This window comes from Anolis sagrei, chromosome 5 (assembly GCF_037176765.1).
Source record: "Anolis sagrei isolate rAnoSag1 chromosome 5, rAnoSag1.mat, whole genome shotgun sequence".
Taxonomy (NCBI): domain Eukaryota; kingdom Metazoa; phylum Chordata; class Lepidosauria; order Squamata; family Dactyloidae; genus Anolis; species Anolis sagrei.
In genome coordinates, this window is record NC_090025.1 from 5,757,744 (window position 1) to 5,781,801 (window position 24,058).

The 24,058-nt window shown below is 42.0% G+C and overlaps 1 protein-coding gene across 2 annotated transcripts in view; it reads left to right on the plus strand.

The window, feature by feature from the left end:
- The window catches only part of ALMS1 (ALMS1 centrosome and basal body associated protein), a 121,961-nt gene that overhangs the window by 57,880 nt on the left and 40,023 nt on the right, over positions 1 to 24,058 (plus strand). For both annotated transcript variants that reach the window (XM_067468541.1, XM_067468540.1), the window contains exons 8-11: positions 636 to 760; positions 9,188 to 10,901; positions 12,663 to 12,788; positions 19,582 to 19,752. In XM_067468541.1, the coding sequence (XP_067324642.1) occupies positions 636 to 760; positions 9,188 to 10,901; positions 12,663 to 12,788; positions 19,582 to 19,752 (2,136 nt within the window). The remainder of the gene's footprint in view (positions 1 to 635; positions 761 to 9,187; positions 10,902 to 12,662; positions 12,789 to 19,581; positions 19,753 to 24,058) is intronic.

A 24,058-nucleotide genomic window follows, 5' to 3' on the forward strand; every position in this document is an offset into this window, starting at 1 on the left:
ACCTGCAGCTTGAATTGGGACCGGAAAATGAACAGCAGCTCCTTAAACAGGGGGGTTGACCGCTCCCTGCGAGTCTCCAGTTAGTAATAAATGACCATTGTTCTCCAATTGAAGCCAGAAATTGAAATACTAGTAAAATATAATTAATTTATCTGACATAATCGCACAAACAAATCCAGGCTAACGTAAGATACGTCAGAATCACAGCTCTATTATGTATTGTTATCCAGTGCTCTTTCACCAACCCATCAAATGAAATACCAGGAAACAGAGACGGGTGTAATGTGATTTTACTGATATGGATTGGAAAATTTGCATTGTAATAGAAAAATTGCCAAAATTATGTTTCTTGATTTTGTGTGCAAACAAGCATTTGACCTTTCAATATTTGCACTTAGCACAATTTTTCCAAACCAACAAGTAAGCATTATTGAAATATATATGTACATTTTACTTCTAGAAGAGTTCCTTATTTAGGTGAAAACTGCTTGTACAAAATGAATACATGTACTTTGTTTTGATTGTTTGATAAGAAAATACGCCTTAAAGCAGAACTGGGATGGAATGAACTGTGGATTGTAGAAATGACAAACAGAGAAAACCCAAAATTGATAGATGTATCCTATTTTCTGTAGCCTGGGCAAAGCTGAAGCGGGCGGCTGAACCTCCGTACTTTGTGCCTGAGTTAAATGAAGAGGATCGAAGGATGATAGAACAAATCAAGAGAGAGCAGAGTCTGAAAGCCCAAGGACACAAGCAGGTAGCTATGAGGGAATATTGAAACATTTGGCATAAAAAGGGTCTTGCTCAAAGCAGTTGTTTCTTGCTGCCCGTTAAAACTGTAATGACATTTTCGTGTAGTTGGAAACATATGGGAAATATGATGAATTGGGTAACCGAATACCTGAATATTTGGAAGGCCACTTCCCTTGTATGATTCCGGCTGTTGCTCTCATTCTGGAGCTCACAGATCGCTTCTGTGTGTCTTGAGATGTAAACAATGGGTGCCTTAAGGAAAATGCAGGTTCTAGAGCAGTCATTCTCAAACTGCGGCCCTCCATCTGTTTGGGCCTCCAACTCCCAGAAGCCCCTATTGCTATCTTAACCATCAGTAGGAATTCATCCCTACCAATCTCACAAGCCCGTGTCGTGGGAACAAGGGAGACTTTGGAGCTCTTTACCTGGAGAGATCAGGAAAGCCCCTTCACTAGAAATGTTTAAAAAGGACCTTAAAACCTGGCTCTTCCACTGCGCCTTTGGTGATTAGGTGCACACCACGACATTCTGCTCCCCTCAACATTTTTGCTACTGGAGCTCGCGCCCCCCAAATGGGAAGTTTAGCCTCACAACTCTTTGTATTTTAAGAATTCCCTGTAAATGTCCTGCTCCTATTTTATCTCATTTGAGTCTTTTAATTGTTTTTATCCTGTATATGTGGCCTGACCATTGTTATCGTTATTATGACTCTGTTTATTAGAATGTTATTTTATGATTGCATTTTTTAAAATATAATTTTGATGACGTTGTTATTTGTTGTTTATGTTTTGATTTTATTGCTGTAATATGTTCTCCAGGCTTGGCCCCATGTAAGCCGCTCCGAGTCCCCACAAGGGAGATGGTGGTGGGGTATAAATAAAGATGATGATGATGATGATGATGATGATGCTTATATAAATCAGCTGGATGGCCACAATGTGAGGATGCTCTAGAGCAGGCATCCTCAAACTGCGGCCCTCCAGCTGTTTGGGCCTTCAACTCCCAGAATTCCTGACAATTGAACAAGCACGTTAGGGCTTCTGGGAGTTGGAGTCCCAAACAGATGGAGGTCCGCAGTTTGAGGATGCCTGCTCTACAATAAGAATGGGGATAGTAGGGCTGACCCTCAAAGTCATATCCTTAAAGCTTCCCATCGGTCTTCCAAACCCCTACTTTGCAATTTTTCAAAAAACATCCTCCAGAAAACAGGCATAGCCTCTCAAACCAAAACATGCAGAGCCCTCCTCTTGAACCATCCTTGTTAAACACCTCTGTTTTCATTGGAATTCAGTTTAAACTGATGACAGAATTGTAGCATCTTTTTGTCATTTTGAGAGGGATTGGAACAAAAAGAAGTATGTATTGTCGAAGGCTTTCATGGCTGGAATCACTAGGTTCTTGTGGGTTTTTTCGGGCTATAGGGCCATGTTCTAGAGGCATTTCTCCTGACGTTTCGCCTGCATCTAAGGCAAGCATCCTCAGAGGTAGTGAGGTCACTACCTCTGAGGATGCTTGCCATAGATGCAGGCGAAACGTCAGGAGAAATGCCTCTAAAACATGGCCCTATAGCCCAAAAAACCCCACAAGAACTTAAAAAGAAGTATAACAGTGCACTGTAGAGGAAGTGTGTACTTTGGAGTGCCTGAGGGATTGGTGTCCTAAGAAATTGTGTCACCTCATTTGTAGTTTTTCTTTTGGACCACTTTTGACAGTTTTGAGGGGAGAGATGAAGAGATTGGAAGGCAAGTCGAGGAGGGGAATTGAAGCTTGCAAAAATCACCATGTTTCAGATCATTTATTTGCTTTTTAAAATATATGGGTTTGGGAGCTTTGAGTGAGACCTGGGAAGCTAAAGGAGGTTAGTGGGTGTGTTTGCCAACCCCTGATGTACAACCACTCTTCCTGTCTGGAGGCGCTTCCACACGGCCCTCTATCCCAGAATATCAAGGCAGAAAATCCCACATTATCTGAGTGTGGACCCAGTGCAAAGTAGAAGACAGAGGTGAACACAAGATAGTATGCACCCATTATAGCTTTCCCCTTGTCCCTAATGTTGATGCTTCACCACTTCCAGTTCCCACCTCACCCTTCTACATGCAAAAAGGGAGGGTGGGGAACATGCTTTGTTGGTCTGGAAAATTAATGTGAGAAGTGGTCTGGTTATTTGAGCCATGATGGGCAAGACGTGGCACAGTGAATCTCTCTTGTATGCATTCAATATTGCTTCTTCGTGCTCTTGAATGACACACTGATATGATTTTTATGTATTTGCCTTGTCTGTTCCCAGCATATGCTATCAGGGACTCTGCCGCTGGTGCTAACCTGGGGGTGAGGTGACCGCAGTGTGGCTGGCCAGCATGGTTTGAAGCTTTGAGTATTGCATCTAGATATTATCTTATTTTGACTCTTAATAGCAAGCCGTTTCCACTGTGGGAAGCTCGAAGCTGCTGACACTAAATCTCCTGCCCGCCTTGGAAAGGGAGTGTTTGTGTTCACTTGACTTGTTTGCTGTGTGATCTTTGCTGTGTGAAGATGTATTTCATCTTATGAAACAGGCTCGTTTTTCCCCCAATCCCCCAAGTTGCTTTGACTGGATCAAGCAAAGGGGATCTCTTTATATTTTCAGTGCTGATATCCTCAAAGGAGTATTGGCGTCGTCTCTGTTATCTCTGTGTGTTTCACATGTGGCTTGAAGTGAACTGCGCCAAAAGGGAAGGCTTTTACAAATTGACAGTCCGCATCCTGATTGTGCCAGGAAGTTTGCTTGCTTCTCTTTAGCTGTGAAGTTTTTATTTAATTATTGGCAAGAAAGCCCTGTGGATGTGGAAGCTTCCTGTTCTGTATTTACCCATGCATCATTTAGATGAGCATTCTCCGTCGTGGTCTCTGTGAAATGCACACATATGGTAGTAATCACTGCACATGCACAGCAGGTCGTGTGTGTATTTCACAGATGATCACTCGAAGAAACATGGTTACAGGTAAGCCACCATACTTTTCAGCTGAGCTGGGTGATACTGGATACACTTAGAACATTCTTCTGGTCCAGATAATAATAATAATAATAATAATAATAATAATAATAATAATAATACTTATACCCCACTCCATCTCCCCCAGGGGGACTCAGTGCAGCTTACATGAGGCCACACCCATCAGTATAATTTACACAATATAGTACAATACACACAATATAACACAAAAGCATAACAAAACCATAAAATAAAATATATAAAGTGGATTAGAAATTAGCCTCTTCTTTCGATCCTCCTTGGGTGTTTCTGTGGCTATATATATATATATATTATTGTAATGTAATGCAATATAATATTACTAATAATATGATATTATAATTATATATTTATATTACATGTAATATTACTAATAATCTATATAAGTAAAAATGCCAATGCTAATGAAGATGGTCAGTTGAAACATTCACACCTAGCTCCAGCAGACAAGAGTTCTTTGCCCCACCCCAGCCATTCCACAGATATATAAACCCATTGTCCTAATTCCAACAGACCTCACTACCTCTGAGGATGCTTGCCATAGATGCAGGCGAAACGTCAGGAGAAATGCCTCTAGAACATGGCCCTATAGCCTGAAAAAACCCACAAGAACCTAGTGATTCCAGCCATGAAAGCCTTCGACAATACAATGTCATGTTCGTTTGTGGGATTAACAGCACTCAAAAACTACTGCACGAATTGACACCAAATTTGAACACAAGACACCTAAGAACCTAATGTATGTCCTTTACTCAAAAATTTGATTTTGTCATTTGGGAGTTGTAGTTGCTGGGATTTATAGTTCACCTACAATCACAGAGCATTCTGAACCCCACCAATGATAGAATTGAACCAAACTTGGCACACAGAACTCCCATGACCCAACTGAAAATATTAGAAGGGTTTGGTGGACATTGACCTTGAGTTTTGGAGTTGTAGCTCAGTAGCTCACCTACATCCAGAGCACATTAGACTCAATGATGGATCTGGACCAAACTTGGCATGGATATTCAATATGCCCAAATGTGAACACTGGTGGAGTTTGGGGAAAATAGTCCTTGACATTTGGGAGTTGTAGTTACTGGGATTTATAGTTCACCTACAATCAAAGAGTGTTCTGAAGCCTACTAACGATAGAATTGGGCTGATCTTCCCACACAGAACCCCCATGACCAACATAAAATACTGTATTTTCTAATGGTCTTTGGTGACCCCTCTGACACCTCCTCGAGACCCCCATGCCTTGAAGGGACTCAGTGGTGTGAGCCCCCCTTCAGCCTCACATGCTCTCCCTCACCCAAACATGCACACTATGCTTCCATGCACCGAGTACACATCTCCTCTCCCCGCTTGGAGTGAGGCTGGTCAATCACAGCGGGAGGAGGGCTTTTAGTGGTAGGATTCGCCATGTGTTTCCAAAAAGGAAGAGAAGGACAGGTGGAGAGATCTTTAGCCTCCTCTGCAAAAGAGGTTCCTTAGACCATCAGAAGTATATATTTTCTGATGGTGTTTGACAACCTCTCTGAAACCCCTTCGCGATCCCCCTCCCCGGGGGCCTTTACCCCCCCAAGTTGAGAAACGCTGATCTAGAAGCTGATTCCAAATATTTATATGGTTTTGGAAGCATTTTTTCAACCATATTTGCTATTCCTCCAACTCCTAGATGTATCAATTAATGAGAAAAGGAAGGAGTAAGGAAACTTGCAGATCAGTTGCCTGTACATGTTGATATCACTTTTTACTAAGGAAGCTAAGCACTGGATATCACCTTTAACTGACATTTAATAAAACATCTAAATAGAACTTCATTCTGTCTTACACGCAAAGCAAATTCCACTTTCAGAGAATGCCATTCAACTGGGAATTGCAAAGCACGAGGACAGGTATTAGGAGGCTGGTGAACTGTCTTGTGAAATCTCTTCCATTTTTAGGTGCCTTCTGAAACTCTTCTATTCTATGAAGCGCTTTTCTATTTTTCTGCTGATGCTTTAGATTTCCTTTGTTGGTGTGTGCTAATTTTGGAGTGTTCGTTTGACTTTAAGATATTTAGCATGAGCTTTGTAATCAGTCTTTAAAACTTTGCTTTAATTTTATGTCAGTCATTTATCAGCTACCATTAAAAGGAAATATTCAATGTAACGTATATACCGTATATACTCGAGTATAAGCCGACCCGAATATAAGCCGAGGCACCTAATTTTATCAGAAAAAACTGGGAAAACATATTGATTTGAGTATAAGCCGAGGGTGGGAATTGCAGCATCTACTGGTAAATTTCAAATTAAAAATGATACCAATAAAATTACATTGATTGAGGCATCAGTAGATTAAATATTTACATAAAACTGTAATTTAAGACTGCCCAACTCTGATTAAACCATTATTCTAATCTTCTTCAATGTAAATGTGCTTACGTATCCTTCCAATAATAATAAAGAGAGTAAAATAATAAATGTAATAATAGAAATGTAATACCAATAATAATATCGACAAATAATAAATGTAATAATAATAATAATAATAGAGAGTAAAATTATAAATGTAATAATAATATTAGAGTAAAATTATAAATGTAATAATAATAATAATAATAATAATGGAAATGTAATACCAATAATAATATCGACAAATAATAAATGTAATAATAATAATAATAATAATAATAATAATAATAATAATGGAAATGTAATACCAATAATAATATCGTCAAATAATAAATGTAATAATAATAATAATAGAGAGTAAAATTATAAATGTAATAATAATATTAGAGTAAAATTATAAATGTAATAATAATAAGAGTAAAATTATAAATGCAATAAAAACAATAACAGAGGAAAATAATAAATAACCTTGACTCGAGTATAAGCCGAGGGGGACTTTTTCAGCCTAAAGAAAGGGCTGAAAAACTAGGCTTATACTCGAGTATATACAGTATTAGTGGTTTCCAGCCTTTTTTTGACCAGGGACCACTTGACCACCAGAGACCACTTTGACCAGGGACTACTCTCCAACACTAGTACCAAAAAGGGTACAAATCAGTTTTAGGTTAACTTTAGATTCGGTTTGGTTTTTTGGGTACTCATTCAGAAAATTGCATTGGATCGACCATATCAGCTCTAGTTTCTGATACAGAACATAGGCCATCTAGTAGTTACCATCTGCCTGCCCCCAGAAAACCATATTTAATAAGCCCCGGCACTATAAGAGGGTTTTGCATGACCAGTCGCTCTCGTTGCAACGGTGTAGTAATGTTGAAGCCTTGGACCATATTTTAATTCTTGCGGTTCATTGGTGGTCTGTGGACCACAGGTTGGGAACCACTGGTATATAGGGAGTGTGAGACAAATGTGGGGATGTACAATAATAATAATAATAATAATACTTTATTTATATACCGCTCTATCTCCCCAAGGGGGGCTCAGCGGTTTCCAAGTAACATCATCAATACAAAACAACAGAGAGTAAACAATCAGACACATCAATTCACTCTCAACAAGAGATTCCCCCAGGCGCTTCCAGGCCATTGAATGCAAATTAAGGTGATCAGCTGAAACATTACCCTGGTCATTCCACAGATATATAAACCCATTTTTCCTACTTCCAACAGACCTCACTACCTCTGAGGATGCTTGCCATAGATGCAGGCGAAACGTCAGGAGAAAAATTGCCTCCAGAACATGGCCATATAGCCTGGAAAAACCTACAACAACCCAACATCATCAATACATACAGAGTAAACAACATAACCATAAGATTTTCTCCCCCCTAGGGGTGAGAAAAGTGGTATGTAAATACTGTAAATAAACGTAAATAAATAAATTAACAAAACAATATAAGCATAAAATTTGTCGCCATCTGTATAAATAAAAATGTAATGTTCGTTTGTGAGATTAACATAACTTAAAAACCACTGGATGAATTGACACCAAATTTGGACACAATACACCTATCAGGCCAACGAGCGACCGTCACTCATAAAATCACTGAAAAACACAGTGGAAGGGACTTAAAAGCCAAAAAAAGCAAAAAGAAGTTGCATTGCATGCGCAAAAACAACTCCCTCTGGCAAACAAAACACGCAATAGCATATTCAAACTCTCTTCCAGACTATAGCTCCCAGCATCCCTAGACCAAACCCTTTAGGAGAGGAGGATGATCCAAATGCACTGCTTCCAAGCTGTAAGCTTTCTTCTCCTTGGATTTCTTTGAGAGCATCCCAATCCCTGCATATTTCCAATTTCCTATTCCTGGACTGCAGCTCCCAGCAATCCTCCAGATAGATAGATTAGCTAGAGATAGGTAGGTAGTTAGATAGATCAGGAGCACTGCTGGGAGTTGCAGTCCAAGAATAGGTAGAGAAGGGAGAAAGGGGAGAAAGGGAAAGGGAAAGAAAAGGGGAGAAGGGAAGAGAAGAGAAAGGGAAGGAAGGAAGGAGAGAAGGAAAGAAAAAAGGGAAGGAAGGAAAGAGGGAGGGAGGGAAGGAAGGAGAGAAAGAAAGGAGGAGAGAAAGAGGGAGGGAAGGTTGGCCACAGCAACACCTGGTCGGTACAGCTAGTAACACATATATATTAAAAGTAATCCTGCTTGTTCAAGGCAATTTAAAAGGCCGGGCCGAGATTAGTGCAAGCTCTAAAATTTTAGGGGGCCCAGGAATTAAGTGCAGTGCTATAGCAGGGCCTATGGCTGATCATTTCCGGGCCTATTAGAGAAAGTGACCTGGGTAATTGGTAGGAAGAATAAGGCCATATTCAACAATGTCTAGGGCTGAGCCTAGACAGTGGCTCAGCCCTAGAACTAATCATTCTCAATGGCTTGTTGAAACCACCAGGTCTTCAAGCTCTTACTAAACGTGTTCTAATATCTTCATAACTTCTACACAAATCATTTTCTTTACTATGGATTTCCAAGCTGTATTCCTAATATGTGTCTTTGAGTCCCCCCAGCATGACTATGGCAGTGGTTCTCAACCTGTGGGTCCCCAGGTGTTTTGGCCTACAACTCCCAGAAATCCCAGCCAGTTTACCAGCTGTTAGGATTTCTGGGAGTTGAAGGCCAAAACATTTGGGGACCCACAGGTTGAGAACCACTGCTCTATGGTCAACTTCCACCGATTCACACTAGAACCTAGAGAGTTTCCTATAGAGGTGTTCTCCCTATTTGTTCCCGTGGTCAACTTCCAGCAGAAGTTCAACGTAGACTCACACTAGACAGCCTAAAGATTTCTAGAGATAATATTTTGATCAGATCTCCATATAATCAAATCCACAGAAGTCAAACCTGTCAATGTGGAGGGCCAATTGTAAAGTTGTTTATTTTATTGCCTATTTCAATTAGCAGAGCTCTAGACCTGCTACAGGAGAGCTGTATTAATGAATTATGCATGATGTAATTTTCTGTCTCTCTTGTATTCCTAACAGGGTTCACTGTGGAGAAATGGAAAGATCTCTAGCTCAGATCCTGTTTCAAAGGGCAGCTCAGAACTCTCAAAACTTCCAGGTGGCACTGAGCTACAAAAGGCCATCCATACACATAATTTCCAACTAGCTGAATTTCCAGAGGTGAATACAGCTGAGACTGGACCAATGCATGGAACCAGCCTTCAAAACGGCTCAGATGCAAAGCCTTCAAAGAGATTGCAAACCTATGTCCCCAACCAGCTTCAGACTCACTCAGATAATCCCTTGGACTCCAAACACAGTGTTCATGTTCCCGTTGGTAGTGTCATTGACACCAATCTGATGGACCTGACTAGTGACTCCAGAGCACTTGCAGGACGTGGAGTGAAAACATCCACCCAGGCTAAGCTGATGGTCAGCAACTCTTCCATAGAACATGCCAAGCAAATTACTTCTATCACGTTTGCATCTCGCAAGAGGTCATATTCTCCTTCGACTTCCTGCTCTGGCCTTCATAAACCCACTCCTTCTGTTTCAGCATTTTTGGGTAGCCAACCTGTTAATAACGAATGGTTGACACCTGATACATCACGGAAAGAACCTTTTAAACCCCCTGCACTTGCAGGTATCGCACCCAATCAGGTGCCAGATCAGAGTGTTGGATTTTCCTCAGGCAAAGGGGGCCATCAAGGCACGTCCATTGTTGGAATCAAAGACGAGAGCATTGTCTCAGTAGGAAAATCTCAGGCTGATCATATTGAACAAATGATCCACCACAAAGAAGCTCATCCTTTTCCCCAAATATCGACTGAGCCAAGAAGATCTGGGAGACCCTTAGGTGATGTTTGTGATCACAAACCTAACCCCAAAGGAATGGTGGATGATTTATCCTGTTTCACAAACATCCCTCTAGAGAAGACAGATGATGCTTGCCCCCAAGGTAGGTCTGCAGATGGAAGCTTTTCTCATGCCCCTGAGCCTAAAGGCATGTTGATGAAAGAGAGTAAATTCCCATTTGATTCACATTTAGATAGGGCTGAAGACATACATTTAGGAAGCAGCAGTCCATTACCATCTCCTTCTCCAAGTCACAAAGCAATGGACAAGCCAGGGTTTCCTCCATCCCAGACCAGGAAAGCCCTGTCAGGTGTTCACATTACTATATCTCCAAAGCGTGTAGATATGGATCATCCATTTCGATTGGACTCTAGGGCTGAAACGAGACATGTTGATGGAGTTAAGAGTAATCTTCATCCAGCAGCAACTATAAATGCTCCACCTAGTTCTTTAGAAACTACCTCTAAGTCAAAACTCATAGACTTTTCCCAAATGACTCAGGAGTCTTCATATTTCCCAACTGCACTAGCACCTGTTTCTCAGGTTAAGCACCCCACTTTCCAAGTTGTGGCAGAACCAGCCCCATGCCAAAGTCAGGAATTGTTGGAAAGCAGGCAGAATGCTCCATCTGCAGACCAAAGCAGTGCTAGAAGTCCTAGATCCGGTGGGCAGCGTCTGGAAGAGAGCGCAAAGACCACGGCTGCTTCTCAGACGGAAAGGATGTCATCAGATGCCATCACTCAGATAACCACAGAAAGCCCCGGAAAGACAACCTATTCAGCAGAGATATTTGTCAGAGCTGACAGCAGTGAGATGGATGCTCCAAGACACCTTCCTCAGAAGAGACTTGAATTCCTAAGCGGCACGAACCAGAGATCCATTTTGAGCAGACAGTCCGGTGAGAAATCCAATTTGTTCTTTGGTCTGCCAATCCGTATTAATGGCTAGGGGAGGAGATTTGTGATGGCAGCCTGAAAAATGGGTGGCTTACATAAAATTGTAATGGGTGATACCTGTCTGTCCAGCCTTGTGTGTGTAGAGGAACTTTCGGGACCAGGGACCACTCTCCAACATTAGTGCCAAAAGGGTTACAAAATGGTTTTTGATCAACTTTAGATTCGGTTTGGTTGTTTGGGGTGCTGATTCAGAAAATTGCATTGGATAGACTACATCAGCTCTAGTTTCTGATACAGAACATGTGCCCTCCGGTAGTCGCCATCTGCTCACCCACAGAAAACCATATTTAATCATTTAGAGCTGATATGGTCTATCCAATGCAATTTTCTGAATAGGCACTCCAAATGACCCCAGGAAGAGGCCTAAAAATGAAGACACCAAGGCGCCCACACTCTCAGGCGCCACATGGAACGGCTCCAACCCAAATGACAAAAATCAATCTCCCCCAACTCCACCAGCATTCAAATTTGCCAAATTTGTGTATTTGTGCCAAATTTGGTCCAATGAATGAAAATCCATCCTGCATATCAGATATTTACATTATGATTCATAACAGCAATATTACAGTCATGAAGTAGCAACAAAAATAATGTTATGGTTGGGGGTCACCACAACAGGAGGAACTGGATTAAGGGGTTGCGGCATTCGGAAGGTTGAGAACCACTGCTCTAGAGTATGTGAATCAGCATGACATCTTATCAGAAAGAAGATTTCTATTTCTGAGAGGAAGCATCTGGGGTCTTACTAGCTATAGGAATGAGAGGCCTTCTATGTGAGTAACTTTACGAAATTGTATTCATAAACCCAAACCCACACCTTGGTCACCTCTAGACTGGATTACTGCAATGCACTGTACGTGGGGCTGCCCTTGAAAACGGCCTGGAAATTTCAGATGATCTAATGGTTGGCAGCCAGGTTGTTAACTGGGGCTTCTTACAGGGAGCAGTCAACCCTCCTGGTCAAGGAGCTCCACTGGCTGCCATTCATCTACCGGACCCAATTCAAAGTGCAGGTTCTTACCTTCAAAACCCTGAACGGTTTGGGACCCGCCTACCTGCGTGACCGCATCTCTGTGTATGAACCCACACGATCCCTTTGATCATCCAGAGAGGCCCTGCTCTTGATCCCACCAGCATCGCAGGCATGATTGGTGGGGACGAGAGAGAGGGCTTTCTCGGTAGTGGCCCCTCGACTCTGGGACTCATTCCCTAAGGACATCAGGCAGGCCCCAACCCTGGCAGTCTTTAGGAGGAGCTTGAAGACATGGTTGTTCCAGGGTGCCTTCCCGGAATAATGATCCCATAGCACTTTGTCTCTCCAAAGCACTTTATATTTTTAGGTCTGCTCGTATGTCTTCCACAAACGCCACTATCACCTTTTCGTCCATGCCTCAGCACTATTTCCAATTTTAATTTTTTACATTTGGCCTTCCCATAGTTTTCAATTGTATGTTGTCTTAATGATAATGTTATATGTTTATCGTCCATGTTTTATTTTAATTGCTTGTATTGTTGTGTTTGGGCTCGGGCTTATGTAAGCCGTACCGAGTCCCTTGGGGAAATGGTAGCGGGGTACAAATAAAGTGTCATTATTATTATTATTATTATTATTATTATTATTATTATTATTATTATATAGTTTTACCCCATCAGTTGCTAAAATGGCTGCTTTTTTCTCACCCACTTTGCTTCATCTCTTGCAGATCCGCCACTTTTGGTGCCTTACAAACCGCCAGGAAGTTCAGAGATGTACTATGTCCCCTGTTCGAAGGAAGCACTCAGCTTGTCTCGGATCAGGTCAGAGACTACTGTGGAGAGCTCCCACTCAGGTATTTCACATTACTCTCACTTTGATCAAAGGTGTGTTTAGGCTTCTCCATACTCTGGGTTTTATACATGGAGCATTTGCTGAAGAGATGGTTTTGTGTGCAATAAGACAGCATCAGCAGATTGTTGTGTGGCTCTTAAATGGGTTGGACCGAACTGAGATGATCGCCTTTGGGGTAAAGAAAGGCGGGGTATAAACAGAGTAAATAAATAAAAATAAATACATAGGTTTTACACTAGTTATAGAGCAGTCAAAGCAAAGTAGGAGACAAAGCTCCATGTGCTAAAATATGGTCACTTGCTTCATTTGCTTTAAAAAGCCCAATGTGTTTCGGTGAGTAACAACATTGGCATTCCTGAGGCACTACACAAAAATTACAAATCTAATTCTATTTAATATATTTACAGGGGCAACACAAAACTAGTTATATTTTTAAAATACAGATAGATTACAATAATCTACATAACCCAGTGCATATATATATATATATATATATATATATATAGCTTTGCAGAGAAATGTCTAGGGTTGTCTAAAACACTCTCCAAAGACAGGAACAATTAAGCAACAAAAATAAGAGATGTTCAATGTGTTGTCGAAGGTGTTCATGGCTGGAATCACTGGGTTGTTGTAGGTTCTTTCGGGCTATATGGCCATGTTCTAGAGGCATTCTCTAGATGCAGGTGAAACGTAAGGAGAGAATGCCTCTAGAACATGGCCATATAGCCTGAAAAAACCTACAACAACCCAAAAATAAGAGACTTTCATCCCTGGATATTGATGTATGGATTCAGGTAGTCTTGAGGAAAAAAGAACCTGTTGTGTTTTTAATAGGCCAGAAAGATATCTATTTGCAATCATCCTAAATGCTACCTCAAGTTTACTTTCATATTTTCACAATAATCTTTATATTTGCGATTTTATGTTCAAACCTTTATTATTAAGTCTTATTATGATTTGGATTTTCTCCTAACTTTCATATGTGTGTATTGGCTCTTTGCTTTTGACAGCAGTAAGCACCTTCATTGCCTCTTTGACTTACTCATATAGGAGTGTACCTTTGCAGACTGATAAGTGGCCAGTATAGTTGTTATTAAAGCCTATTAAAACAAAAAGAAAGTAAATTATTGGGTGCTGTGAGTTTTCCAGGTGGTATTATCATGTTCCAGAAGCATTCTCCCCTAATTTTATGCCCACGTCTATGGCAGGCATCCTCAGAGGTTGAGGGGTCTGTTGAAAGCTAGGCAAGTGAGATTTATATATCTATTGAATGTCCAGGGTGGGAGAAAGAACTCTTGTCTGCTTGAGGCAAATGTAATTGTTGCAATTGGCCAGCTTGATTAGCATTGAGTAGCCTTGAAGCTTCAAAGACTGGCTGATTCCTATCTGGGGGAATCCTTTGTTGGGAAGTGTTAGCTGATTGTTTAATGTCAGGAATTCCCCTGTTGTTTGAGTGTTCCTCTTTATTTACTATCCTGATTTTAGAGTTTTTTAAATACTGGGGCCAGATTTTGTTCATTTTCATGGTTTCCCCCTTTCTGATGAAATTGTTCACATGCTTGTGGATTTCAATGGCTTCTCTGTGTAGTCTGACATGGTGGTTGTTGGTGTGGTCCAGCATTTCTGTGTTCTCAAATAATATGCTGTGTCCAGGTTGGTTCATCAGGTACTCTGCTGTGGCTGACTTCTCTGGTTGAAGTAGTCTGCAGTGCCTTTCATGTTCCTTGATTCGTGTCTGGGCAATGCTGCTGCGTTTGGAGGTCCCTATGTAGACTTGTCCACAGCTGCGTTGTATCCAGAAGACTCCTTTGCTGAACTGAGCATTTTTCAGATTTTCTTACTGGGTCTGTAGATAGTCTTTTAGGTTGTGTTTCTTCATCAGCTTTCCTATGTGGTCAGTGATTCCCTTGTTGTATGGCAAGAACACTTTTCCTCTGGGTGGATCTTTGTCTTGACTCTCGTGGCTTGTTCTTGGTCTTCTGATGTCTGTGGTGGAGTCTCCATTGGCCTATAGAGCCCAGTTTAGGTAGTTCAGTTCTCCTTGAAAGAGGCGGGCTTTGCAGATCCTGTTTGCACAGTCTGCCAGGGCTTTAATTGTGTTTCTTTTTTGACTGGGTGATGGTTGGAGTTTTTATGTGGGTATCTATCCATGTGTGTAGGTTTTGTGTAAACTGTGTGGCCCAATTGTTGATCTGATTTGCAAGTGACTAGGACATCTAGAATAGGCAGTTTTCCTTCATTTTCTTTTTCCATAGTGAATTGGATGTTTGGATGGATGCTGTTAAGGTGGTCCAGGAACTTGTTTAGTTTCTTCTTCTCCATGGCTCCAAATGGCGAAGGTGTCATCCACATATCTGAGCCATATAGTGGGCTGTTTTGTTGCTGTTTCCAGTCTGAATACTCATAGGATCATAGAATTATAGAGTTGGAAGAGACCTCATGGGCCATCCAGTCCAACCCCCTGCCAAAAAGCAGGAATATTGCATTCAAAGCACCCCTGACAGATGGCCATCCAGCCTCTGTTTAAAAGTTTCCAAAGAAGGAGCCTCCACCATACCCTGGGGCAGAGAGTTCCACTGCTGAACGGCTCTCACAGTCAGGAAGTTCTTCCTCATGTTCAGATGGAATCTTGTAGTTTGAAGCCATTGTTCCATGTCCTAGTCTCCAGGGAAGCAGAAAACAAGCTTGCTCCCTCCTCCCTGTGACTTCCTCTCACATACTTATACGTGGCTATCATATCTCCTCTCAGCCTTCTCTTCTTCAGGCTAAACATGCCCAGCTCCTTAAGCCGCTCCTCATAGGGCTTGTTCTCCAGACCCTTGATCATTTTAGTCGCCTTCCTCTGGACACATTCCAGCTTGTCAATCTCTCTCTCTCCTTCCTCTTCGCCAAACTACAACTCCTAGGATTCTATAGCATTGAGTTATGGCAGCTAAAGCATTAATTCTACAATGTAGATGCACATTAGGACTTTGGAGACTAGGGTTGAATTTCTAGTCTCCAGTGATTCCCGCCATGAAAGCCTTTGACAACACAAACTAAATTATTTTAGATACTTTGGCTATAGCGTTCATTGATGGGGAAGAGATGCTAGTTGAAAACCGGGTGATATTAACATAAAATATAGATCCAGTTCCTTTGTGTGCTTTCAAATCATTTTGGTTCTCAAGAGCAGCCTTGAAATTACTGTCATGTATTTATTATAGCCATATTCTTCTGCTTTCCCTCCAAGTATTTCAAGGCAAAATGCATTGTTTCTCCCTGGCATTGTGCAGTAATTTGAAGCAGGTCAAGCACAGTGATTGAGAGTGAAAGTGAGAAGGTCTGGCTCAAGGTTTCTCACTGCGTTGATTCATTGAGCAGAGTTTGAATCCAGGTTTCCCTGGTTCTCATGCCTCATTCTAACCACAAATGCTGCTACACAGTCCTTGAACCTTTATGGAGACAGTTTGCTATTCCTTGGTGTTTTTATGGCATACCTTACTGCTGCATAGAGAAACAAATAATAGGGCTCATTTCCTTTCAATTTCTAAAAGTTTGGAGTTTTCAGTCCAGCTGTATTCAGAGCATCAGGAGATGGTTGGATGTGTGTTTTTTCTAACCTGAAGAGGGAAAATCTTCTGCCTTTCACAGTTTTGGGTTGGTTTCAAACCTGCCTGCTAGTGATCATTCCAAGCAAGAGGCTTGGACATAAAATAAAGTTGTTACCTCCATTCACTGGTGGCTTCAGCTCCACTGTCTGTTGACATATGGCCCCCAAGAGATGATCCTTCGGCCCTTGACAAGTTCCTTAGTCCTTACTTGAACTCCTGAAAATACATCTGCCAGCCAGACATGCTCAAAACAAGCCCTGGAAGATTCCTATGAGGCTTAATGACATGCCTTTAGAGTCGCAGCATCACATTTTAATGTAAAGTTGAAGGGATAGAACTTTTATGGGTTTAAAATTAGTATATCGTGTTGATAACCACAACAAAGGGAAAGTGGAGATAAATAGGGGAAAACATGCAGTTGTTCCAGTTACCTTACTTGGACTTGGCTATAGTATAGAATGGAAAGTATGTTATGAAGCCAAAGCCCAAAAGATAGGATGAAAGAAATTGGCGGGAGGTGTGGCATGACATAGTCTGAAAAACAATTCCTGGTATACAAAGCAACAGAGGAGAAAGGATGGAAACTTGAGGAAGTGAGTCCTTTGGGCAGCTGAAAGTGGAGAAGCGATATGCATAAAGATCACAAGAGAGGTGGATTCATAGATGCCTAAAGCTGGAATAGACCACAAGGGTCATCAATATCAACCCCTTTCTGGCATTCATGAATATGCAATTTAAGCAAAGTATTTCACTGTTAATCTGCTCTCACCATCAGGATGTTTTTTCTAATGTTCATGTGGAATTTCTTTCATTACTCAGCGCCATGATCTCTTGATCCACTGAAAACAAGCTGGCTTTGTATTCCATATGAGATCTTTTCAGATATTTAAATGTGGCTGTTATGTCCCCTCTCAACCTTCTCTTCTCCAGGCTAAATACACTAACCTCTTCCATGCACTTTTGGAGTAACCAGTCCTTTTTTTCTGAACACCCTTTTCTCTTGTCTTGTCTTCCTCCTTGCTACTCTTGACTTTCTGTTGCACTCCAAGGCTGGGAATCACCTCTGTACTTAACACACAATCCAGTCCAAGGTAAAATAGCAAAGCAGTTTATTGAAGTATATATATAAAAAAGCAATCCAGCAAAATACTGTAAAAATCAGTGTTCACAACACAGGAATAAGAGTTCATGAAATGCATCAAAAACCAGGAATACAAAAGCAGGATAAATCCAAACATGCAATACAGGAATAGTCCTTAAGAGCTTGAAACATGAACTCAAGAAAACCTGAAACTAGAGATCCCTTGGAAGACTTGACTTGGCAGGAGTTCTCCTCTCCAAAATCAATGTTGTCTAAACTGAGGAAATGATCTGTTGGTGTCTCTAATATAAACTGTGCCTTTTCCCTTCAAAAACTAATAAGGGCTTCTTGGCTAATAAGTGACTTAACCTTCAAACAGCTTCATGAGAAACTCTATGTTGACGAAACATCAGTCTCCTATCTAACTGCTGCTCCTTAGTCCATCCACTTAGAGTTGCATCTTCCTCCCTTGCATCTTCCTCCCCTGAGCTGCCTTTGACATCGCATCTCTAGGGAACTGCCTTTCTGGAATGTGGCCTCCCTCAGACAGAGAGCTCTCATGCTCAGGGCTTAAAATCTCCTGATTCTCTTGCTGGTCTGCAGATCCAGAATCCCTACTGTCATCGTCAGGATGCCTAACAGGCCCAGAATCCCCAGAGAGATCAGGTACAGGCACAATCAAAGGCTGGACTACATTTATTTATTTCGGACATTTGTATCCCGTCCTATCTCAACCTCCGCAGAGGGACTCAGGGCAGCTAACAAAACGGCACCCCATGGTGCCCACAACCAAAAACATAAATGCAGTTTAAATACAATATAACAATAAAACAATATAAAACAGTATAAAACATTCAAGAGTCAACAGTCGCCGGTTTAAGTCATCGTCTAAGGGGCAGTCAATCAGTTCCGTAAAAGCCGTTGCGGCAGCAGGTCAGCCTAATCTGCAAAGGCCTGATCCCATTGCCAGGTCTTCACTTGTTTCCGAAAGGTCAGGAGGGATGAAGCAGATCTGGTTTCACTTGGAAGGGAGGTCCACAGTCAAGGGGCCACCACAGAAAAGGCCCTGTCCCTTGTCCCCATCAACCGCGATTGCGATAATGGGGGGACAACGAACAGGAACTCCCCAGTTGATCTTAGGACCCTAGGTGGATCGTAGCGGGAGATATATTCAGACAAGTAAACTGGGTCAGAACCATTCAGGGTTTTATAGGCCAAAGCCAGCACTTTGAATTGTGTTTGGAAGTTAATAGGCAGCCAGTGGAGCTGGCATAACAGGGGCGTTGTGTGGTCCCTGTACCCAGCTCAGGTGAGCAACCTTGTTGCCGAGCTTTGGACTTAGTTGGAGCTTCCTTACAACACTTTCCTTTTAGCTCTTCAGACTCCATATCTTTCAACAATTTTAACAACCAGTCCTAGTGAGTCTATGAGAACCAGATGAATGACAACTTTGGGTCCTGTTTTTTCTGCTGGATCCAGAGGATGCCCTTGGAGAAATGACTTAGGGAGCTGGGTATGTTTAGCTTGGAGAAGACTGAAAGATGAGAAGATAGCTGTACATAAATAATTGAAGAGATGTTACAGAGAAGGTGGAGCTAGCTTGTTTTCTGCTGCTCCAGAAACTAGAACCCGAATTAACAGATTCAAATGACAAGAAAAGAGATTCCACTTAAACTTTAGGAAGAAATTCCTCGTCTAAGAGCTGTATAATAATGGAAAATGCTGCTTCAGATTGCAACAGGCAGTCCTTTGCAGGTTTCTAAACAGTCTGGGACTCAGCGAGAAGCCGGCATAAGGATAATATGTGGATCATCATATGGGCAAGGTAGTGAGAGAGGTGAAAGTTTTTGGTGGCAGAGCGCTTGATGGCCTTTGTGCAGAACAAGCTGAATGTGTGAGAGATTGAAAAATTGAAGTTTGTTTATAGTTTAAAGCTGAACCAGAGTAAAGCTCTGAATACAACAATCTTTCCCCAAGATTTCTTTTATTTGCAGATATTTTTCAACTGTTTGTTCCAAGGTACAGCTTTTCTCTTTGTGTCCAATCAGCATTTTACTCATGTGCTTTTATCTTCCAGTTTGTCTCTGTTGTACAGTTGTTTTTTATTCGTTTTTAAACAGGATCGAATGATGCCGTCCCTCCCAAATTCCCAGCCCAGGAGCTTGGCTCAAGGGAAGAAAACCCTCCGGATGCTGTAGCAATCAAACACAAAGAGGGTATCTATAGTAAAAGGCCTGCAGCCAAGGATGCATGGACAGAAGAGAAAATGTCAACACGGGAAGAAGTCAAAGGTAACTTACCCATTTGGACTTCTGAGGAGGGGACATAGTAGCCATCTTTAAATATCTGAGAAGGGGTCATTTCCAGAAGCATTTCCTCCTGACGTTTTACCTGCATCTGTGGCAGGCCTCTTCAGAGGTTGTGAGGTCTGTTGGAAACTAGGAAAATTGGGTTTATATATCCGAGGAATGTCCAGTGTGGGAGGAAGAACTCTTAATCTGTTTTGCAATTGGCCATCTTGATTAGCATTGAATGGCCTTGCAGCTTCAAAGCCTGGCTGATTGCTGCCTGTGGGAGTCCTTTGTTGGGAGGTGTTAGCTGGCCCAGAGTGATTCTTGTTTGGAATTCCCCTGCTTTTTGAGTCTTGCTCTTTATTTCCTGTCCTGATTTAGAGTTTTTTTTTAATACTAGTAGCCAGATATTGATCATTTTAATGGTTTCCTCATTGAAAATGATCAAAGTTGTCCACATGTTTGTGGATTTCAGTGGCTTCTTCTTTGTAGACAAGAGTTATTTCTCCGTCTCTGGACACTCCACAGATATATAAACTTCACTTGCCTAGCTTCCAACAGACCCCTCAACCTCTGAGGATGCCTGCCATAGATGTGGGCAAAATGTCAGGCGAAAATGCTTCTGGAACATGGCCATACAGCCCAAAAAACTCCCAGCAACCAAAACTAGATATCCTTTGTGGTCCCTTCCAGCCCTAACACTCTGATGTTTCTGTGATGGTCAAGGTGGTCATTAGAGCAGCAACTTCCTTTTGCCTATTATTTTAAGATAATACTCATATTTTAAAATATATTTTAGCCTTTTATACAGTTTTATTACTTTAAATTGCCCTGAGTTTTTGAGATAGATGGGGATATCTGGAGTGAGTGACTATGGGAGTCTATTATTTATTATTTATAATTTATTTTCAATATTTATATTCCGCTCTTCTCACCCCGCAGGGGACTCAAGGTGGATTACAAAGCACATATACATGGCAAACATGCAATGCCATTTAGACATATAACATATAAGTATGTGTGTGTGTGCGTGTGTGTGTATACACACACATATACATACATATATACACAGACACAGAGGCAATTTAACATTCCAGCATTTTCCGGCTTCATGAGGGTATGCTCGGTTCCGGCCACATGGGGAGCTGCCGCTTCACCATCCGCTTCTGACACTGAGTCCTTTGATGGAGTACTTTCTCATTCTTGTGCACGCAGCTGGAAGGTTTTATGGCATCGTAAATTAGCCTCTCTGCATAAAGCTGTACCTAAATTTCCTACTTGACAGATGCAACTGTTTTTCAGGCTGTATAGGTCAACAGCAAGCTAGTGTATTAATGATTGGGAGCTCTCTCTGACGCGGGCTGGGTTTGAACTCATGAACTCTCTGACCTCTCTGTCAGAACTCTTGCATGTTGCAATTGTTGTGATTGACCACCTTGATTAGCATTTAATGGCCTTGCAGATTCAAAGCCTGGCTGATTTCTGCCTGAAGGAATCCTTTGTTAGGAGGTGTTCACTGGCCCTGATTGATTCTCGTCTGGGATTCCCTCTGCTTTTTGAATCTTGCTCTTTTTTCCCTGTCCTGATTTTAGAGTTTTTTTTAAAGACCTCATTTCATGCAGCTGGCTACTAAATACCTGTGCCACAGCCCGGACCTCATTGATTCCATTCAGAGCACCCACCCCAAGCTTCCACTGCCAAAAACTTAAGAAAAGCTCCCCCAGTATCTTCCCAACTTCCTCTAGATAGCTCTCGACATTTTTGCCATGCTTTTAGTTCAACCCCCAGTCTAGGACAGGCCTTTTAGAAGAGAAAAGGCAGAATGTATTCCTTTCTCCCAATCCTCGAACGGCGTTGCTGGTCCACCTCATGCCTCACAAACCCCGTTCCCTCTGTAGTTGTTTCAGTATTAACCTTCTGTTTCAATAATAAACCCAGGAGAAAAGTCATCCATCTGCTTGCTTTCCAGCTATCATTATGAGTGACTCGATCTTAGATACTAGAAAATGAGCTTGGGGACCTCCTTAAAGCTGATCTGAGGATAGTTTTACAGCACATAAGATGGAATATGTCCCCTGAGCGAGTGCGCATTTTCACTTCCTGAAGGAAAAATTACTGGATGTTTGCTTTTTCTGCTGTGGGCCGATTCTCCTGCCACTGGAGAGGAAAATAATTCTATTATGCGGCATTCTGAATAAGCAGGTCACAGCACAGTGACATAATTATGGCGGTTAATACGCGCATGGTGGCCACAAGCACAAGCAGCCCCATCCCCTCCGCAGATCCCCACAGAAGCCAGAACAAGACATAAACAGGGAATGAATCTTCTCCTCTAGCACTTGGACAACTGGACATAACAAGCAGCCATGTAGGTTACACTGGATGGAAAGCGATGAAACGCTGCTCTAATCCCTGGCCAAACTGAAGGTCCCCGAAGAGCTCAGAATGGTTAGTGAGGCCTATCACAATGATTCCCTTAACTGGTGCTCTTTACAGAGAGAGGTCAACCCTCCTGTTTAAGGAACTCCATTGGCTGCTGTTCATTCTCCGGGCTCAATTCAAGGTGCAGGTGCTTACCTACAAAGCCCTAAACGGTTTGGGACCCACCTACCTGCGTGACCGCATTTCCGTATACGAACCCACACGACCCCTTCGTTCATCTGGTGAGGCCCTGCTCACGATCCCACCAGCATCGCAAGCACGATTGGTGGGGACGAGGGACAGGGCCTTTTCGGTGGTGGCCCCATGACTCCGGAACTCCCTCCCCAAGGACATCAGGCACTCCCCAACATTGGCAGTCTTCAGAAGGAGCTTGAACACATAGATGTTCCAGTGTGCCTTCCCAGATTAAGGAATCTCAAGCAATTGTCCCTAATGCACTTTATGAGAGAGTTAGAATTGTCTGCACACCCTTCTATTCCCAAAATATCCATTCTACCTCACCTGGACATGCCCAGCATTTTTAGAATTTTAATCATTACATTTGGCCCTGCCACAGGTTGTTAACAGTGTCGTGCTTTTGTTATTGTTGTATTGCTTGCTTATTTATTGTTGCATTGTATTGTTGTTTGTTGTGTTTTTGTTAATGATGTTGTTGTGTTTTTGTTAATGATGTACTTTGGGCTCGGCCTCTTGTAATCCGCACTGAGTCCTGTGGGAGATGGTAGCGGGGTACAAATAAAGGTTTATTATTATTATTATTATTCCCATAAACTAATGCCAGATTCCTAAGCTTTGACTTGTGTTCTGGACCCAGCTTTTTGGACCAAAATTTAGGAATGGGTCTTAGAATCATAGATCATAGAATCATAGAATCAAAGAGTTGGAAGAGACCTCATGGGCCATCCAGTCCAACCCCCTGCCAAGAAGCAGGAATATTAAATTCAAAGCACCCCCGACAGATGGCCATCCAGCCTCTGTTTAAAAGTTTCCAAAGAAGGAGCCTCCACCACACTCCGGGGCAGAGAGTTCCACTGCTGAACAGCTCTCACAGTCAGGAAGTTTTTCCTCATGTTCAGATGGAATCTCCTCTCTTGTAGTTTGAAGCCATTGTACCATTGCGTCCTAGTTTCCAGGGCAGCAGTCTCCTCCCTATGACTTCCTCTCACATATTTATACATGGCTGTCATGTCTCCTCTCAGCCTTCTCTTCTGCAGGCTAGACATGCCCAGCTCTTTAAGCCGCTCCTCATAGGGCTTGTTCTCCAGACCCTTGATCATTTTAATCGCCCTCCTCTGGACACATTCCAGCTTGTCAACATCTCCCTTCAATTGTGGTGCCCAGAATTGGAAACAATATTCCAGGTGTGGTCTAACCAAGGCGGAATAGAGCATGGGGAGCATGACTTCCATAGATCTAGACACTATGCTCCTATTGATGCAGGACAAAATCCCATTGGCCTTTTTTGCCACCACATCACATTGTTGGCTCATGTTTAACTTGTTGTCCATGAGGACTCCAAGATCTTTTTCTTCTCTAACATCTCTACGATGTACAGAAGAAGCTTGTATCTTCCTTGAGACAAACTGGGAGAAAGAAATTTGAAACATAGGCTTTTGTAGACATGGTCTTCTTCCTCAGGCATCAGGCTTTATGAACAGAATGATCCACAGTAATGGCAAGAGAACTGCAAAACCTATGAGTATGGTGAGAAGGTGACATCAACAACAACAAAACTTTATTTATATACCGCTCTATCTCCCCGAGGGGACTCAGAGCGGTTTCCAAGTACATCATCAATACATACAAAAAAACCAGCATAAACATAAAATTAACAAGACAATATAAGCATTAAAAATCACAATCT